General features: G+C 44.1%; 1 protein-coding gene across 2 annotated transcripts in view; it reads right to left on the reverse strand.

Annotated features, from left to right (window-relative positions):
* Window positions 1-19936, reverse strand: part of CACNB1 (calcium voltage-gated channel auxiliary subunit beta 1) — a 478106-nt gene that overhangs the window by 18972 nt on the left and 439198 nt on the right. For both annotated transcript variants that reach the window (XM_086924331.1, XM_086924332.1), the window contains exon 11: window positions 19094-19245. In XM_086924331.1, the coding sequence (XP_086780457.1) occupies window positions 19094-19245 (152 nt within the window). The remainder of the gene's footprint in view (window positions 1-19093; window positions 19246-19936) is intronic.

Here is a 19936-nt window from a genome sequence, read left to right on the forward strand (position 1 = left end):
TAGAGATACCTTTGAAGGATGCTTTCAGGTGATCCATATAGATAATGGCCAGCCATCCTCCTTTTTTCCCCATTCGATCTTTCCTGGTGATTAAAATCCTGGTGGGATGGCTACTACTAGTTCAGGGCCTGAGGTCTCATCGCCCCAATATTATGTCGAGGGAATATGAGTCTACGCATCAAATCGGAATTCAACCATCCCACGTGCGGTATCCTGTAACGCGCGGGGAGTGTGGCTCGAGACACACTCTCTGCACCCTTTTAATTAATTTTAGAGCAGCAGTACAAATGGAAGCTGTCAAGTGAAGGGCCTTGGAGCCCCTAATAAATATCGCTGAATCATCGTTCAATCGTTAACTGACTAATCAAATGAACATCAGACCATGTTTTTTCTCAAGTAAGACACTGTTTATTCTGTCAAACGTCTGGACAAACAGACTCCGGACTAGAGGAGAGTGCCTGTATCTGCTGTGGCTTTTCCTGAAGAAGGCATCTTTATGCCGAAACTCGCATAGAAACCATCCAGGATTTGCAGCCACTCCATGACACAGATACATACCTGTGAACTATAAAGCCTACTTACAAGGCCTGTCAACAGAAAATGTTTAAACAAACATCATGAAGATAATATAAAAACTGTTTATCATGTACATAATGTTTTGATTTATGAGTTTCAGGTGTTAAACATAACTGTGCTGTATACATTATGAATGTTGAGTATGAATGATAGATGAGGTGTGCATGTGGTTTGTTTTTGTTTTAATGATGAATCATTGAATACATTACTATCAATAAATTCTATTTTTGTACTATTGAATATACATGTCTATTTGTCTTTCCTTAAATTGGAACTGTTATAATTCACAGTGATATTTATCTTGAAGTTGCCCTAGAAATGTTCACCTTATTCACATTATCTATAAGTAAGTCTTTGGAGGTGCTGGATCACAGTCTATCATTGCTACTTTTGTTGCCAAGTTGGTTAGCACTAACCCTGGGCAAAGTACTACGCTACGTTTGCGTAGTTTGCAAAGTTTGCGCTACTTCACACTACCCAAATTGCAAGTAGCACAGTGCAAACACACGTAGCATAGCGGTAATTTTTTGCTTGCTCGCGATCCACAACATCAAGTTGCCGAACGCGAGCGAGCATAATGACATCCCAGCGACATTCTCAACGCTGGGAGGTCAGGTTTCTCATTGGGAGTGGTCACGTATGCTCGCGACCGTTCGCGATGAGCAACTACCAGACCACGTTGAGAAAGCTGCTGCTCAAGTAGAAATCTACTCGAGCGGCAGAAAACGACAGCTTGCACTGTGCAAGATGCGGTTTGCACTGACTGCACAGTGCGGACAAGCATCCGGCACTGTGCAATCAGTACGAACAGCATTTTGCACAGTGCACTATGCAGTTTGCATAGCTCGCGTAGTGCGAAGTGCACTTTGTGTAGCTATGCGTAGCGCTACTACGCGAACTACGCTCAGGGTTAGTTAGCACCTGTGCTTGCCAGAGGCTGCGAAAGTCAAGTACAGAGGCTGTGCATTGAAAGTCTATATCCAGACTTGTAAAAACGTATCACCTGCAACTCCCACAATAAGAGCCTCACATCACACCTTGCATTTTTCTTTCAGTCTTGCATAGAAATTCACTTTTCTCTGAACTTCGTGCCTCTAAACTTATAGCACCTCTAAACTACACTCACCCACAAGGTGGGCTCTAAAACGCATGTATGACGGAAACAAGCATCCCATTACCATGCATGTCTTTAAAATGTGGTCATTACAACATGTGTCTTTACCATGCATGCCTTTACAACAAATGTTTAAACCATGCAAATACCTTTACCACGCAACCCTGTACCACGAAAATGTAAGTCCTTTACAGGTACATATAAACCCTTTTTATGTATATATAAAGGGCTTATATGTGCCTTTAAAATGCTTACATTTTCATTCTAAGTGCATACATGATGAAGGCACATACGCGGTAAGAAATGTGCAGGTAAGTGTATACCCTATGTGTGTGTGTGTATATATCCACTGAAAGGTCGAGGCACTCTCGGGTGGGTGCAGTATGCGGTAGTGTGTGCCCGCAAAAACACAGTGCTTAATTTCCAAGAATCCCCTTCAGAAGAACCGCACTCGTAGACCCAAGATAGATGCTCACACCATCGTTTTTTTTTTTTTAAATCTTAGATTTTTTATTTTCAGAGCCAACAGACGCGTTTCAGCATCAAGCCTTCATCAGTGTGTATATATATATATATATATATATATATATATATATATATATATATATATATATATATATATATATATATATATATATATATATATATAATACACACAACACCTAAACCCGTACCCATACTAAACCCTTAAAGTATCCCTTTCATTCAGAAACCCATACCCACCCTAAACCCTAAAAATACGCTTGCCACCCAAAAACCCAAACCCACTGTATTTATTTATTTATTTATTTCTTTCGATTTGTATAGCGCTCTATAACCCAGGGGTCTCTAAGCGCTTGTCCAGTAAGCACCGCAGGAAACCAAAAGAAAGATACTTCCCAGACATTTATAGCCCTCCCCAGGCCTTCTGGAAAAGAACAGTCTTCAACCTCTTCCGAAAGGACAGCAAATTAGGTTCTTTGCGTAAGTCCGCCGGTAGACTATTCCAAGCCCCTGGGAGGGTGTTCGAGATGGCACGACCGCCCACTGTCGCCAATCTAAAACGAGGTTGCATGAGAAGAGTTGCCTCAGCAGATCTTAACACCCTGGCAGGTTTATATGGAATCAGGCGGGTCTTAATGTATCTTGGTGCCTTACCGTAAAGGGATTTATGTGCTATGCATAACCCTTTGAAAAGCACCCTCTGCCTTACTGGGAGCCAATGTAGCTCACGCATAAGTGGGGACACATGCGTGCTCCTAGGTTTCTTATGAATGAGCCTAGCGGCATCATTCATCACCATCTGAAGTTTGTCTAGGAGTTTTTGGGGTAGAACCAAATAGAGCGAGTTGCCGTAATCCAATCTAGCAAGGATCATAGCGGAAACTGCCCGTCTCAGTGTGGAATGGGACAGTAGTGGCGCAATTTTTCTAAGTTGACGAAGCAGTCCAACACAAGTTCCTACCACCGTGGTAACTTGTTTCCGCATGGAGAGCTTGTCATCCACATAGATGCCTAGGCTTTTTACAGCCACTGCCGGCTCCGGAGGCGGTCCAAGTTCCCTCGGCCAGAATCCATCATGCCATGGATTGCCAGCGATGGTAATAGGTAGAACTTCCGTCTTGTCCGGATTAATTTTTAAAGAGTTCAGCGACATCCAATTATCTGTATGCTTCAAGATGGTTTGCAGATTTGCTGGCGCCCGAGGCGTATTATCCATTTGGATAATAATTTGGGTGTCGTCCGCATAGTTGTATACCTGACAATCCATTTGATTCAGGAGTGCAATCAAAGGTTGAAGATATATATTGAATAACAGGGGCGACTGTAAACCCTAAAAAAAACCTTGCCACCCAAAAATGCATACCCACCCTAAACCCTAATACTCTTTCCACCCAAAAAACCCACACCCAACCAAAACCCTAAAAATACCCTGTTCATCCAAAAACCAATACCCACCCTAAACCCTAAAAATACCCTAGCCACCCAGAGACCCAAACCCACTGTAAGCCCTAAAAAATACCTTTCACCACCCAAAAACGCATACCCACTCTAATACCCTTGCCACCCAAAAACTCACACCCACCCTAAAAATACCTTTCACCACCCAAAAATCGACACCCACCCTAAACGCTAAAAATAACCTGGTCACCCAAAATCCCATACCCACCCCAAACCCGAAAAATAAGCTTGCCAGACAAACCCTCAAAATACCCTTGTCACTCAAAAATCCACACCCACCATAAAAACACCCTTGAGCTATCATATATATATGATATCATGTGATCAAGCTCCTTCGTGGAGTGAAACGCGTCATGGAAGACATTTGTCTGAATCATGTTTGAATAAATAAGAGACACTGCTTGCACAATTTATCTGTGTGGTGGTCCGTTACTAAGCAAAGGATTTCTGGAAGTGGTCTACACCTGAAACGATCCGCCTTGCACTCGGCGGTCAGGAGCTTTACTTTGATATACATATATATATATATATATACACACACACACACACACATAGATATGTGTATGTATATATACATATTATTTACATTTTTCAGTGAAAAAAACAAAGGTTGCAGTGACATAATAGTTAGGCTTACATTTTACTCGTACAAAACCAGTGAAAGTCAGCAGTTACAGTTAGCTGAGCTAACGATAACTTGCGCCCCGGCAATGCAAGTTGGGTTTTTTCAGTGAATTTCTACGTTTTATAAAATTCTATTTCCGAACTATAAAATCTCTGCAACTTTTATTTTTTTCAGTGAATTCCTAAGGTTTTTTTTTTAACGTGAAGTAAGATGCCCATCGCAATGCACAGTGGGGGGTGGGGTTGAACGCAGGGTCTTGTCTAGCACTGTGCTGCCCCGACCCAAGCTTCCTGCTTCTGCCTCCTCCTTCTTGCCATCAATCGTCCATGTCCCTGCTCCCTCATTACAGCCATGTGGGGCCGTTGTTCCACCACTGCCCCTCCTGCCTGCCCTAAACAGTTAGCTTACTGCCCCATCCATCTACCCCCCACCCGCTGTTGTCCGAGTCCATGCCGCAACAGCTCCATCCTCCTGCCCTTCATGGCCCGATGTGCTGCCACTGCCTTCCATTTAGCTTGATGTCCCTGCCCACTGCTCCTGCCTTCTTTTTCCCAAATCTTTGCGGCATCATTGTCCTCTCTGTGCTTAGCTTGCTGTCCCTACTCTCTTTTCCCCTGCCCTCCGTTGTCTGGGGGCATGCCCCTTCTCCCTCCTTTCTGCCCACCATATTCAACGGACCTGGGACCCTCTTATCTACTCAGAGTGTTCTATTGGGCTGCCACTGACCCTCCCACCTGCCTAGCATGTTCAGATGACTGCCGCCTGTAGCTACCAACTCCACCCTGCCTGTCCAAATTCCATGCCCCTATCCCCTTCCACCTGTCCTCCATGAACCATTTTGCTTCCACTCACTCATCCTGTCTGCCCTGCATGGTCTGTTGTGAAGCCCCTTCCTCTGCCCTCTGTGTCGAGCTATACCTCTCCCTTCATTCCTCCATGGTGTTTTGGTCATTCCTTGACCCGTCCCCCCTTCTTGCCCACCATGCAGTGGTGCTGCCACTAAACCTGCCGCTTGCCATGCATGGTCTTCTGTGCTGCCACAGCTCCTCTACCTGCCCTTTGTGGTCCGCTTGCTGGCCTGACACCCTCCAGTCTTCCCATTGTTGTCTCTGTGTATGCCATATTAGTGTCACTGTTACCCTCAATGGTGTGTTGTGCTTCCAGTGCCCAACCCACCTAACCTCCATGGTCAGCTTGCTGCTCCTGCCCTGTGTTTTCAATGTGTAGACCCCTATCCCTCCTGCCTTATTTGGTCCGCTGTCGTTCCCCTGCCCCCTCCCTCCCACCCTTCATGGTCTGTTATGCTGCAACTGTCCCTGTTGTCTGTATGCTATGGTCAGCTTGCTGCCCTTGCTTCTTTCTCTTCTGCCCTCTGATGTCCATGTGCATGGCCCTGTGTCCCCCTATTGCTTTCCATGGTCTGTTTGCTGCACTGCTGTCCCGCTTGTCCTGTGTATGTATAGTGCAGCTGCAACCCTTGACGCCTGCCATGTATGGTCAATTCGGTGCCCTTGCCCATCTCCCTTCTGCCCTCTCTTATCTGAGTCCGTATGCCTACCCCATTCCTCCTGCCTCATGTGATCCAATGTACCAAACGTGCCAACCTTTTGAACTTGGTAAGAGGGAGATTTTTTAAAAAGTCCTGGGGAATGGATTTTCCCCATTGACTTACAATGAAAAAAGAGTAGATTTTAGGCAGGAGGCAAATAAAATAAAGGTATTTTGGGCTCAAAAACATTGGGAGTCTCCTACCTGAATTGGGTCTGTTGGCATGTATGGTTGTACTGCCACAGACTCCTCCATCCTTATGCCCTCAATGGTCTTTTATATTGCCACGGCCTCACTTGCCTGTGTAGTTAGTTTGTTGCCCCTGCCCCCTTTTCCCTGCCCTCCATGGTCCGTTGTGCTGCCACTGTCACTGCCCCTCGCACCTGCACAGCAAGGATATCTTGTTGCCTCTGCACCCTCCTCCATTAGAGGGTCTTATTCCCATTTATGGTTAGTGCTCTAAACAACAAAAATGAGGACGTATTTTTTGAGTGGTCAAATAGCATCAAAGCACTTTTAATTTGCTATCTTTATGTTTTGTTTTTTATCCAGTTGATCACTTGATTATATGTTACACTTAAGGGAGAGGATGAGGCGTTACAAGCAGAGCTGCAGACTTTGCAACTGGGGTACCAGGTTCTAGTTTCGGCGTCAGCTCAAAATCATGCGATTCTGGGCAAATCACTTAATTTCCCCATGCCCAAAATCCAAAATGAATGTGTCCTTGTGTAATGTAACTGATGTCATGTAAAGCACTGCTATATCTTTGGGTCAAGTCTGCGCTATATAAAACTGCAAAAAAAACAATAATAAATTATATGTTTTGAATACTTCTGTCATTAGGCTACACTTGAGCTATATTTGGGCTCTTGTTTCCGGTGGTTATCCTGGGAGACTTATTTGTTATGAAGCTCCCTAATTTCATTATTTACTGCAGTATCCTCAGTAGAAAATGCTTAATGTTTCTACTTTGATTCCATCAAGATGGCATTCATATGTTCCACCCCTTAAGCTTAGATTATTAATGTTAGCACTCTAGTTGCTCATTAGAACACTGTAGTAAAACTGCTGATCACTAGGGAGTTAAATGGCACTCTGCTGCTTGTGTTGAAAGTGCATGTTTCCGTCTGCATTTCAGAATGTTTTAATGAAATAGAAGAGGAAGATATATGAGAACTCACTTAAAATGTGTCCTAATTTTTCTTTTTACCCCACTAACTATAATTTATAGGTCAAACTGAACCCCCTCATTTTGATCCTTTCTTAATTAAATATTTTAAGATTTACCAGTTTGATTCAATCAACATGGCTTCAGGTGTGCCACACTTTTGTCATTACACTGTTAGCGCTCTAGTTGTTGTTTAAAGCACTCTGGGGGGCTCCAGTAGAACAATATGCTCTTTTTTTAGCTTCTGGACCACCTTCCATTACCTTTATGGGGAAATCATGAGAAAACAGTTCTCTCAATCATGATTCTTGAAATCCCAGCATAATGCTTTTCCACAGGGTAAAACCACCTTAGAACACACCACAATTCCTAAACTTAGTAGGGTACCATCAACAAACGATTTATATTGTAACTAAAATTTGTTGTCACCCTTTATACGTTCTGTGCTTTATGTGACCCTCAAAACCTGCTATTCACTACAATGCTATTAAGTATATTGCTCCCAAGGGTGAATTTTACCAGCGATCTTCTTGAGGGCTGCTTGTGACCTCAGGCATCTTCCTACCTGCCCGGACGCACTGCCTGATCTGGGAGCGACCTGCTGTAAGGCTCCCCCGCCGCTGCTGCCTGAACCAACGCACGGCCGCCGAGGGGGGAGACTACAGCCCCCGGGTCTCCCTGCTGCATCACCCCGCCCACCTCCGACCACTTCCACGCCCGGAGGCGCTCAAAGGAGAGGCCCTCCTTCGGTGGAGCAGGGGCTTTTACCAGCGATCTTCTTGAGGGCTGCTTGTGACCTCAGGCATCTTCCCCTACCTGCCCTGACGCACTGCCTGATCTGGGAGCCACCTGCTGTAAGTCTCCCTCGCCGCCGCTGCCTGAACCAATGCGCAGCCGCCGAGGGGGAGACCACAGCCCCCAGGTCTCCCTGCTGCATCAGCCCGCCCACCTCCGTGCCCGGAGGCGCTCAAAGGAGAGGCACTCCTCCCGCGTCGCGGGCGGCGCCGGGAGAAGCCCGGGACAAGGGTGGGCCGTCTGTGGCCGATTGAGGCCGGGCTGGGCCCCCCCTCGTGGTCTCGAGAATTGGATTTTGAATAAGTGAAACAACGGCGATCAAAAAAGAAGAAAGAACAGATGGGAGACAGACTGTACAGTGACATTGGGACCTGTAAAACGCAAGTTGACTGTAGGGACGGTGTTGGGGGCTTGCTTTGTGTTTACTTCCTAGTATTATGTTGGGTTGTATTTTGGTAAGGGGAGGAGAATCGATTTGAGCGTTTGGGTTTTAGCAAAACTAGACTTACTCTGGTCATATTGAATTGATTTCTTCCAGTATGGCCAGTAAAGTGAAAACCCGCTCTACCAAAGCAAAGCTGAATTCCCCTCCCACGCCTCAGGTGGTTTCACATGACAAAAGTATACCCCCCCCCCCTCTCACGGCACAGCCCACCGCAATCGATCGTATGTTGCGAGTGAATAGTGTTGAGGATAAATCAAATCACACTTTTGAGGATGCTTTCTTTGAAAAAATTGCTGATTTCCTTGAGTTAAAAATCAACACTATTATTAAACCTCTAATATCAAAAATTGATAAACTGCAAGCGGAGGTCAAGAAGTTGGGTGGACTTCATACTATGGTTGCAGATGGGGTAGAAAATATAACTACGCTAGTTACAAATTTGAGTAATAACACAGGGGGAAATGTTGTTGGAGATGCTGTAGGTGAAGGCGTAGGAAACCAGCTGCCTGAGGAGAATTCACCATCTCATCCACCAACATTGACTGTTAACAATGAGGGTCCTTTATCAGTTAACATCCCAACAGACAGAACCCCTTTGGTGAATATCCCCCCAGTACAAGCTCACTCAACGGACCCCCTACAATTCATAGTTGAAGCCACACCAGTGGTTTTTGTTCTAGCAAATGTCCCTCCTCTGGAAGGGGGAACAGTGGAAAGCCCCACTTCTCTCACTAGCAAGGCCTTACACTGGCTAACCAGTAACATGCGGCTAGCACCAGGGGGAAAGCACTATCTGGCAAGTGTAATCAAGTCAGCAACTAGGGTCCCGTGGTTGGGAAACCGGCCGAAAAAGTTTAAAGGGGACTGTGTGGCAGTGAGTTTCTCAACTCAAGACGTCCTTCCCAACATTCTTGCTAACTTATTCCCTCCCCAACGCAGACGGGGTACTGTTGTTCCCTTAACCCTAAAGTTTTTCTACGGTGAACAGCAGAATGTTACTTACCCAAGGACCCCTGCGCCAGGGTGGGACAGCAATTGGGATTCGAACCTCAGATGGGCCCAGGACCCAAGGTATAATGTAGCAGCTCACCATTATCACTCAGTACAGCATAATCCTGTTGCACAACCCCTTCAACTATTCAATCGCTATGACCCGTTATCCTTCATGGACCAAAACGATTGACTCTCCCCAAGACAAGATAGTAATGGTGAGGGTCCTCAGCCTGCTCTTAATTCATTAGTTCAGAACCCTGCAGGTATTAGGGTCTGTAGAATTATGAGCTGGAATATCGCTGGTCTCAGAGCCAAATATAACGACAAGAACTGGCTGGACATAATTAGATCCTCAGACGTCCTTGTCTTTCAAGAAACCTGGGAAACGTCAGACAGACTGGCTCTGGACGGCTTTTCCCACTTTATTGTACCTGCAAATCCTAGTAAAGCAGGAAGGGCAAAGGGGGGCTTGGCTATATACATCTCATTAGATATTCAAGGAAAGCCAAGACATATTAAATCTAACTCAAAAAACTGTTTAGCGGTTGAACTAACTACATCAAACTCCCACCCCATATTACTTGTTAATTTTTATAATTCCCCCGTCAGTCAAACCCCAAACGAGCATTTGGCAACTCTAGAGGAATTCCTGTCCACCCACAGTGAGAATAGCGCCCATGGGTATGAGGTGATCCTTATGGGAGACTAACATCCACCCATGCCATGCGGATTGCCACGTGGAATACGAGGAATCTTCCCCCTATTCCTCCCTACCGCATTTCGAACACACATCACGCGGAGAGGCTTTGGAATTGCTCTTAGCTACTTTTAACCTTTATGAATCATGTAGTTGCTCTACAGGCCCGAGGTTACCGACATATGTGGGCAATGACACAGGCACAATTATAGATTATATCTTTTTATCTTCAAGTATTCTGCCTGAAGCTATTAACTATAAGGTAGAAACCACAGTTTTTAGCGATCACAACCCTGTGATTCTAGAGACTATATCTCAGGGAGTCTTGGGAAAAAGGAAGTTTGATGCTTTATGCGCGACAGAATTAGTCCCGAGAGATCAGAATCGTAGACTGAAATGGGATCAAGTAACCCCAATCACCTTTTTACAGGAAACTCTGGCTAAAGTTGAGGGGGAGGTTGCCATTTGTTTGGATAATAAGAATTCTGGCTCCACCATGATTGAGGCTTTCAATGTTATTTGCCGTCAGGTCAATTTAGACCTGACCGTAAAGACAAAGCCTAATAGGCTCAGGGGCCCCAGATGGCTTGACTCAAACTGCTCCAAGGCTCACTCAATCCTCCTAAAGGCTCTAAAAAACAAACCCAGAGATAAAGAGCAGATAGCATCACTGAGGAAACAATACAGTCACGCTATCAGGGTGAGGAAATCCGAGATAAAAAAGGAGGCCTGGAGTGATTTATTATTGCCTGATATACAGAGAGATAGCGCCAAATTCTGGGCAATAATAAACCACCCATACTTCACGGGACTAGAGAATCAGAGAGCAGATTGTATTATACCAGACGAACAGTGGGTGACACATTTCAGTAACATCTATAGCTGTACTGATACTACCCAAGACTGCGAGATGCCACTCACACAATCAACAACTACCATCTCTCCCTTTAGTTTAGAGGAGGTGAAAAAAGCAATTAATGACACACTCTACAAAAAGGCACCGGGGCCCGATGGGGTCCCCGCAGATTTCTTCAAGAGTGCCCCTGAACTAAGCACCAAGATTCTCACAAACATTTTTAATGCTACAAGGGATCTCATTTTTCCTACTAGCTGGGCCAAGTCCACGATAGTACCGATCTTTAAAAAAGGACAGAGGACAGATCCGGCCTGTTATAGGCCAATTTCTCTCATTGATTCTAGTGTTAAAATCTTGGGAAGAGTCCTTTTAGGAAGACTGACTCAGCTTTTAGAAGGGAAGGGTGTCCTAATAAACGCACAATACGGCTTTAGAGCCAAAAGAGGAACCTTAGACCAGTGCCTAAACCTAGAACTAATCATAAATAAATACGTAATCGCCAAGGGGGGTTCTCTGTACATGGCCTTCATGGACCTCTCATCAGCCTTTGACCTGGTCAACAGGGCAAAGCTGTGGAGGATCCTTTCGACCATGGGCATCGACCCCCCCTTATGTTGGATACCTGGCTGAGTTACATAGGGACCTTATGACCTCGGTCAGAGTGACTAGGGAAGGAAGATGCACTTGCCACTTGGCAGCATCCCACACCGATATTCCGCGTGCAGGTGAGACAAAGTTACCTGTCCTCCTGTACGCGGACGATGCAGTTCTTTTGGCACGCTCCGGAGTGGCACTGAATAAACTCCTTTCATCTTTTGGGGACTTCATGACCTCGTTGGACATGAAAACCAATACAGAGAAATCTCATGTAATGATTGCAGGAGCCGCAGGCAGGAAAAGAAAGTCGAAAACATTTTTTTGTGCTGGGAAAGAGGTCAGGAGAGTCCCATCTTTTCCATATTTAGGGGTGACCTTCGATGAAAAGGGCACTTGGGGCCACCAGCATTCCGTTAAAAGCAACGCTGTTGCAAGAGCGGCAGCAGGGTTGCTTGGCTTTGCTAAAAAACTAGGTGCCCGTCCCATGGAAAGCATTATTAAGGTCTATAAAGCAAAATGTTTGTCTGTTGCCCAGTACGGCTCTGTTATTTGGGGGTACAATAATCATGACAAAATCCAGAAAGTAGAAAACAAATTTCTGAGAACCCTGCTTTCAGTCCCCCAATCGACTCCCACCTATGCATTACACACAGAGCTAGGATTGGGCTATATAACTGACATTTTAAAACTAGCCCCAGTCATCGGATGGATGAAAACTTGGCTTAACCAGGAGCTTACATTAAATCACATTATCTTAAAAGATTGTTTAGCCCTGGATAGAGCCCAAAACATCCCGTGGGTAAAATACGTACAAACGCAGTTAACTTTAGCCGGCCGACCGGAGCTTTTCTCATCTCCAGACTTGATAAGACAGGAAGATCTTAAAATAGTAAAAAATACCCTGATAAACTTATATGTCATGGAGAGGGAAGCCATAGAGTTAAAAAAAACCATGGTAAGGAAACACTGTTTGTTGACATCTGTTCCAGGAATGGAACCATACCTTTTCCTGGTAACTAAACCATACCATCGTTTCCTTCTAACGAGATTCCGTTTTGATTTGATCCACTTCATTCTGGGCAATTTTAAAACTTGGAATAGACCCGATAATGCTGAACCATGTGATTGCGATCACTTTTCCACCCAGGACACGATTCACTTTACCATGTTTTGCGGTCATTATACTGAGATTAGAACAAAAGATATTTGCTTCCAATCCTGCGCAATCAAGGTTTTATTCAGGTAAAACCAGCCCTGATGTTTTTGCAACTCCTTCCCAATGTAAGAGTAGCCTCTCATGTTGCTAGTTTTTTAGTCGCAGGAGCACGTAAAAATAAGCACCGCACAAGAATTAGGCACCTTACTCCTGAACATTGACTTCCCTTTTTATTTCACTGATTTTAAATGCCTTGTCTTTTAAAAAGTCTCTTTTTAATATTTTTAACATTCTTGTATGATTCATTTTGTACATTGTGATTTTAGTGTTTTTTAAACATTGATTGTCTGTTATAATTATGTATTAACTTGTGTTCTGATGAAATGTTGCTATGTAATAATGCTCGTTCTTTTATGATTTTTAATAATCGAATAAAGATAATTGACTGACTGACTGTCTGGTCATATTGAATTGATTTCTTCCAGTATGGCCAGTAAAGTGAAAACCCGCTCTACCAAAGCAAAGCTGAATTCCCCTCCCACGCCTCAGGTGGTTTCACATGACAAAAGTATACCCCCCCCCTCTCACGGCACAGCCCACCGCAATCGATCGTATGTTGCGGAAAGCTATCGGGGCAGTATCGAGTGAAATAGAGAGGACGGAAAGACGTTTGTCACTAACACCAACAACCGATCTACCCGCTCTGCCCCAGGTATCAGAGAATGAGGTTATGGTCATCTCCACAGCTATCTCTTTAGTAAATTCTGATCAGGACATCCATTCTGGGCAGCTGGATATCGGTGCAGATAGGGTGGAATCTATGCCCGGCAATAAAGTTGTAACTAGCAGGAAAAGAAGAGTTTGTCCTAAGAAGCCAAGAATTAAGAAAACTAAAACGAGCTTCTCCCCAACTGAACTAGGAAGTTTGCTGAGAGAGGATGGCACAAATAGTTTTAGACTTACAAAATCATTTAGAATCATTCATTGTAAGTCCGATAAAGCTATTAGCTAGTAGGCTGGATAAAATCATTAATGAATTAAAGAATAGGGGTAGGACGCAGGGCATCCCTTTGGATACTGGCACCACAAATAACCCGACCACTACTGATACCAGTCAAGATCAACAGACGGTCACGCAATCCAGCAGGATGACCAGTGAGCGTCCGACGGTTACACCTATCAGGCACCCCCCTGCATTCAGATAGAGTCATGGTTTCGGGAGAGGGGGTTTTACGGGCAGGGGTGGGACCTTCCGTGCCACTAACAGAACGGCAAAGTAATCATCCCTCTAGACCCGAAGCATTAGCGGTAAACCAGATTGGTTGTGTGGCCAACACATTAATTACTGAAACTCTACCCATCATAAATCTACCACCTGACGCGTGCCCCTATGTAGTAGTACTCGCGGGGGTCCCAGATTTAAAGATAGAGCAGAGAGAGTCACACACTGAATTGAGAAGTAAGACCACACCCTGGTTGAATCAGTATAGGCCTCTTGCAGGCAATAAAAATGGGGAAATCCTTCACGTTAGAAGGGTGAGCTGGTTAGGCACCACGTCTAAAGATATAGTGAGGGATTGCATAATTGTGAATGTTAGGGATGTAAGTGTAGTGCAGCACATTTTAACCTGTGGGACGGTTAATCAGGCAAGTAGTAGTATTAGATCCTTGCCATTAGGATATTTTTATCCTAGACAAACTGTCTCCTATAATTCGGCCCACCCCTTTGGGAGATCTAGGGAAGGACCAAATACAAATAAGGCTCGAAGCCACACTGGCCCCATGGCAAGAGATTGGGACTCATTTAAATGGACCAACAGATTTAGCCCCTTGACGTCCCTAGAGGACAATGATTGACTGAAAACGCTCCCCCTTATAGCTGAAAAGCCAGCAACAAGAGAAGGTGGGATCATGAACCCGCGGGAACTGAGAGCAGTGGAGCTGCGGGTGCCCCGGAAAGGTTGCCCTCAGAAATCCTGTCTCCATAGAAGAGGTTCATACATTAACAGAACCAATGGGGTGAAATCGGTCAGCACGCTAGAATATAAGATTGGGCCTGCATTGGGAGGCATCATGTGTGAGGAGGTGATAAGGGATGATTTATCCCTGATCTCACCACAGTGTCGAGGGGCTCAAGTAACGTCTGTAAGGGTTGATGGCGGGTCTGTTACTTAAAGTCTTAGTGCCCATGGACCAGCCTTTGATCAGCCACTAGAAGGGGGGCTAAGAATAATCATGTGGAACATAGCCGACCTAGCGATTAAATCTGATAACCTTGAATGGCGGCAATACATAAGTAAGTTCCAGATAATTAGTCTACAAGAGACCTGGGTGGTTGATAGTAGTCCCTTCCACATGACAGGGTTTAAATGTTTTTTTGTGCCCGCCCAGAAATCGAGCTCAGGAAGAGCAATGGGAGGACTATCTGTATATGTAGATTTAAATCTACAAGGAACATGGACTAGTCCATCCTGGACACCTCATAATTTGCAGGCATTGGGGTTTAGGGGTAGCGGGTTAAGGTTGATCCTGTTTAATGTATATAATGCAGGAGCTCGCAGTGAAAACACTCCCATATTCCAGGAATTAGACCATAGACTTAATCAGGAGATAGCCGAAAGAAAAAGGGCCTTGGAACCAACTGTTCTAGTCATGGGGGATCTTAATTGCCACTTATGTCCAACGTTGTTCCCCCTGAATGCAGACTGGTCCCGCTGCCCAGTGGAGAAAGGCCCTCACTTCGAACACACTACTGAGGGAATGGTCTTTAGTAAACTCCTAAAAATCCATGCTCTGGAACACACCATTGATATGGTAAGACTGGAGCAAGACGGAACCCTGGTCCCAACTTTCAAAGGGAGAGGATGTTCGTCATTCATTGACTTTATCTTAGCTTCCAGGTTATTAAAAAACTGGATTAGATCGGTGGGGATTGAGTGGAGCCCATTTAGTGACCAGAACCCTCTGGTTTTAGAGCTCTTGCACTTGGGTCGCCCTAAGATAGGTTCTGTGAGGGTAACGGACCAGGGAAGACGGCTCAGGTGGACAAAAATTGATGGTGAGGCATTCTATAAATCACTAATGGTCATTGGGAAAGCACCTATTGGCGAGTGTCTAGATCTTGCGGTTGAAGGGCCATTGTTGGTTAGGGCGTTTGGGCTAGTAACTAGTCTGGTAGAGGGACTTTTAAAGTCAAGTACCCCTTTGAGAAAAATTACCCATCCAAGATGGTTTGATAGGGAATGTTCGCGTGCGCTGAGGGAGTTAAAAATTAGTGTAAAAAACCATCCTAGGGACAAACAAAGAGTAGTGCTGTACAGACGGGTATATAAGAGTGCAGTAAAGAAGAGGAAATTATCACTCCAAGCAGACGCATGGGCAGATTTAAGGGAGGCCGCAGATAGAAGGGACATTACAGAATTCTGGAGAATAATTAACAAACTGTGTTTCCAGGATAGTAGTGCCCCTGAGATTGGCGCAAATATCCTCCCGGAACAATGGCTCACACACTTTAAGGGCTTGTATAATTATAGACAGGACACTGCCCCGGAGGGTGGATGGGTTGGCCAGCAGGGCCAAGTAGTAGAATTCTCCTTTAGACAAAAATATTGCGGGAATTCAGGGCTTGACTAGAAACAAAGCCCCCGGCCCCGACGGCACACTGCCCGACCTGTACCTGAGCAATGTGGATCTATGGGCCCCAATCCTCACAAGAGTGTTTAATGCTGCCATTAGTTGGGGACTAATGCGCTCTTGGTACACTGCAACAATTGTCCCTATTTTTAAAAAGGGCAACAGGGACAATCCCCAGTGCTATCGGCCTATCTCATTGATAGATGTTTCCGCTAAAGTTCTGGGTCGGGAAATTCTTAATCGTCTTACTGAGTGGACCGAAGAATATAACATCATCTCTGACATTCAGTATGGCTTTAGAACAGGGAGGTCCACAAGTGATCAATGCCTGAACCTTTATATGCTGGTGGCTAAATACACTAAAACCAACAATGAAGCGATCTATCTAGGGTTTATGGACCTGGCAGCCGCTTTTGACCATGTCAACAGGGAAAAGCTCTGGTCCTTGATGAGTAACCTGGGAATTAACCCGGGCCTGATTACCATCCTCAGAGAACTACATTGGGATACCACCGCCACAGTCCGCTATAACACGGAGGGAGAGAACACAGAACCCTTCTCGTGTACTAGCGGGGAGAGGCTGGGTTGTATTCTTGCCCCTTTTTTGTTCTCGCTCTATATTAACAACTTAGAGCAGGCTTTGATTGATCTGAAGACAGACTGCCCGAAAGTAGGAACGCAGCATATTCCGGTGCTTTCGTACGCGGATGACGCGGTCCTGCTGGCCCGTACCCTGAAGAGTTTACAGTACCTAATTGATGGTTTTGTCAAATTTATGGAAACACTAGATCTCTCTGTGAACCTAAGTAAGTCCTATGTAATGTTGGCCGGCAAAAAACCCTGCAAACGTTTCTCTTATAGAATAGGGAACCACATATTAGAAAAGGTGCAGTCTTTTTCCTATCTTGGCTTGTTATTTGATGGGTTACTAAAGTTTGATTTCCTGGTAGAGGAACGATGTAGTAAATTGGTTTCTTCAAATGGTGCTATAGCAGACTATGGGCGTAGGCTGGGTCGCTGGTCCCCTGAACAAGCTATGAACTTGTATAGCTCTATATGCTGCTCCAAAGCTACGTACGGCTCTGACCAATTGCAGCGGGAGGAAAATAAATATTTGCGATTGATCCTGAAAATACCTCAGAGTACCCCAGCTGTAATTGCCCACAGGGAACTAGGGAGGCCATACATTGAGGACCTGGTTAAGCTCAGACCGATCATGGCATGGACAAAAATCTGGGCAAACCCTGAGGCAGTCTTGAGCAGACAAATTTTAAGAGACTGCTTGGATAGGGACAAAGGCCTGGAAATACCATGGTTGAAATACGTGAAGATCACCTTTGCAGACCTAGACCGGAAGGATCTTTTCAGAAACCCCACAGCAATCTCATTACAGGACAAACCTAAAATAAAAAGATTTTTCATGGATTTGAGAACCACACGTAGAGCAGCAATTGAAGGGACCAAACACGCAGTAAGCGCCCATGGCAATGTTAAGAGTACCGAGGGTATGGAACCGTACCTTTACCTTATGTTTAATGCCCAGGATAGGTTTTTAATGTCTTGTTTTAGGCTCAACCTTTTACCTAATTTACTGGCTAAATACACCAGGTCTTACATTATCAGTTGAGCAGAAGGGTGCTTGCGGCTGCGACAAGAGGTCTCCGCAGGACACCCTTCATTTTGTACTTTTGTGCTCTTTTTATGCAACACGTAGGCGTAGATTTTTGGTAGATATCTTAAAACAGGCCAAGTTGACACATGCCAAAGCCGCATTACTCTTTTTACAAAGGGCGAATGATCCCTGTACATTGTGCTGCATAATGAATATTATGAAAGTTGCTTTAAGATTAAGGAAAACAAGAGGGCAGCCCTGATTGTGGATTTGTAAAGTTTTCACTTTTTTTAAATAATTTGTGTAATTACCAGTCGGGGTCCAGATGAACATTCAATTGTATTTTAAACTGTAAATATATATATGTGCTTTTATGGTGTTTTTTAATCACCGAATAAAGATCCTTTGATTGATTGATTGATTGATTGCTCCCAAGATGGCTGCCAACCCTTCCTGATTGAAGGGTTGGCAGCCAAACAAATTTCAGTAGGATCTCAGTAGGATTTTGGGCTCCCTTATATATCTATATTTTTTAAACCTAAATAGCTCTGAAACTACTGAACGGATTTACACCAAATTACAGAAAGCACTCTTTCCGAAAAAACATCTTGCTTTCTGCCAAATTTGTTCAATTTTGGCCAGAGGTTCGGGCTGTAGTCGTGTTCACAAAAGGAAAAATCCCCATTGACATAACAAAGGGAAAACACGTTTTAGGACCCCCACATTTTTCTTGGTTGCTGCTTGAAAAATCACCCTGAAACTTTCAACAGAGCAGCTGAAACAAAAAATAGAAGTTTTGTGACCATTTCATGAATATTCGTCAAGCAGCGCCAATGTTATTCACAAAACCAAAAACACTTTTCCTATGGAAACATTGGTCCCAACTATAACTACCTACTGGCAATCGGCAGTTGGATATAAATATATATATAAAAAAAAAAAAATATATATATATATATATATATATATATATATATATATATATATATATATATATATACACACACACACACACACAATACACTTAACAGAAAAATACTGACATTTTTGCGGTAAAGGCATGCAATTTAATTGCATAGTCTTGGTAAACATATGTGTTGTAAAGCCTGAGTTGGAATAGCATGTGTGTTCCCGACCGTGTTATAAATGCTGTTTCCGGTCTAAAACATTTTTTTAGTCCAGAATTAAATGTTCATGAAAAGTGACTGGGGCACAGACTGCTTCTTTTCTTTCAATATGAACCAACTGCCTTCCAAAATTTTCTGCACCGACAGATGCAGAATGAGCTTAGTTGCCGACTTCAGAGCCTGGGTCCCACTCTCCACACACCTCCTTACCTTGGGTGATGTGATCTTGATGTAGACGATGATGGGGGCCAGCGAGGTCTTGGCTAGCTGTGCTGGGTGGTTAATTGTATCTGCATCAAGGGCCACCAGCTGCAGGGTCCTTGCCAGCTCAAATATCCGCTCTATCTCACTCTGAACCTCAGCTAAGGCGGAGGAAGGGAAAGTTGGGACAAAGACAGGCATCAGGGAGTTAGTTAAACATACATAGGCATTCAAATGGTAAGTAATCACTGGTCTTTCCTTACCCATTCCTAGTAATCTATACCAAGTAATCAAATACTTTCATGTCCCAGGGTAGGTGAGGTAATAGGAGAAAAATGAAGAATGAGCCAATGACTCACTTGAGTACATTCCAGACTAATGTATGATGGATTCATTAACCAGTCTCACAGCTTATGCTCTAACAATTCAGTAATATATCTCTGTAGATTTATGGTCTACAGATTTGCACTTCCAGATACACATCCCAGGGATAGCCCCGTGTGAATTCATCTCTGTGTTTACTCACTATCTACAGATTCACTGCTCACAGACTCCGAACCCCAGAATATACTTCGTTATTTCGCATAGCTTTAAATCAGAAGTTATCACATTGCTGTAAAAACATAGGGAGTACCCTTACTTTAGGAGTGACTTTACTATGCATCTTTAACTAGAACTGTATTTTAAATACATATTTAAAAGTACATATATGTATGCACTACTTAATTTTTGTTACTCATTTTAACAATAATGTATTTTTCCTAACAGTAAGACTACAAAGTAATGTAATACATTTATGTAATAATAATTGGATAATATTATAATAACAAATATATTACTAATATGTGATCA

Source organism: Lissotriton vulgaris, chromosome 5 (genome assembly GCF_964263255.1).
Source record: "Lissotriton vulgaris chromosome 5, aLisVul1.2, whole genome shotgun sequence".
Taxonomy (NCBI): Eukaryota; Metazoa; Chordata; class Amphibia; order Caudata; family Salamandridae; genus Lissotriton; species Lissotriton vulgaris.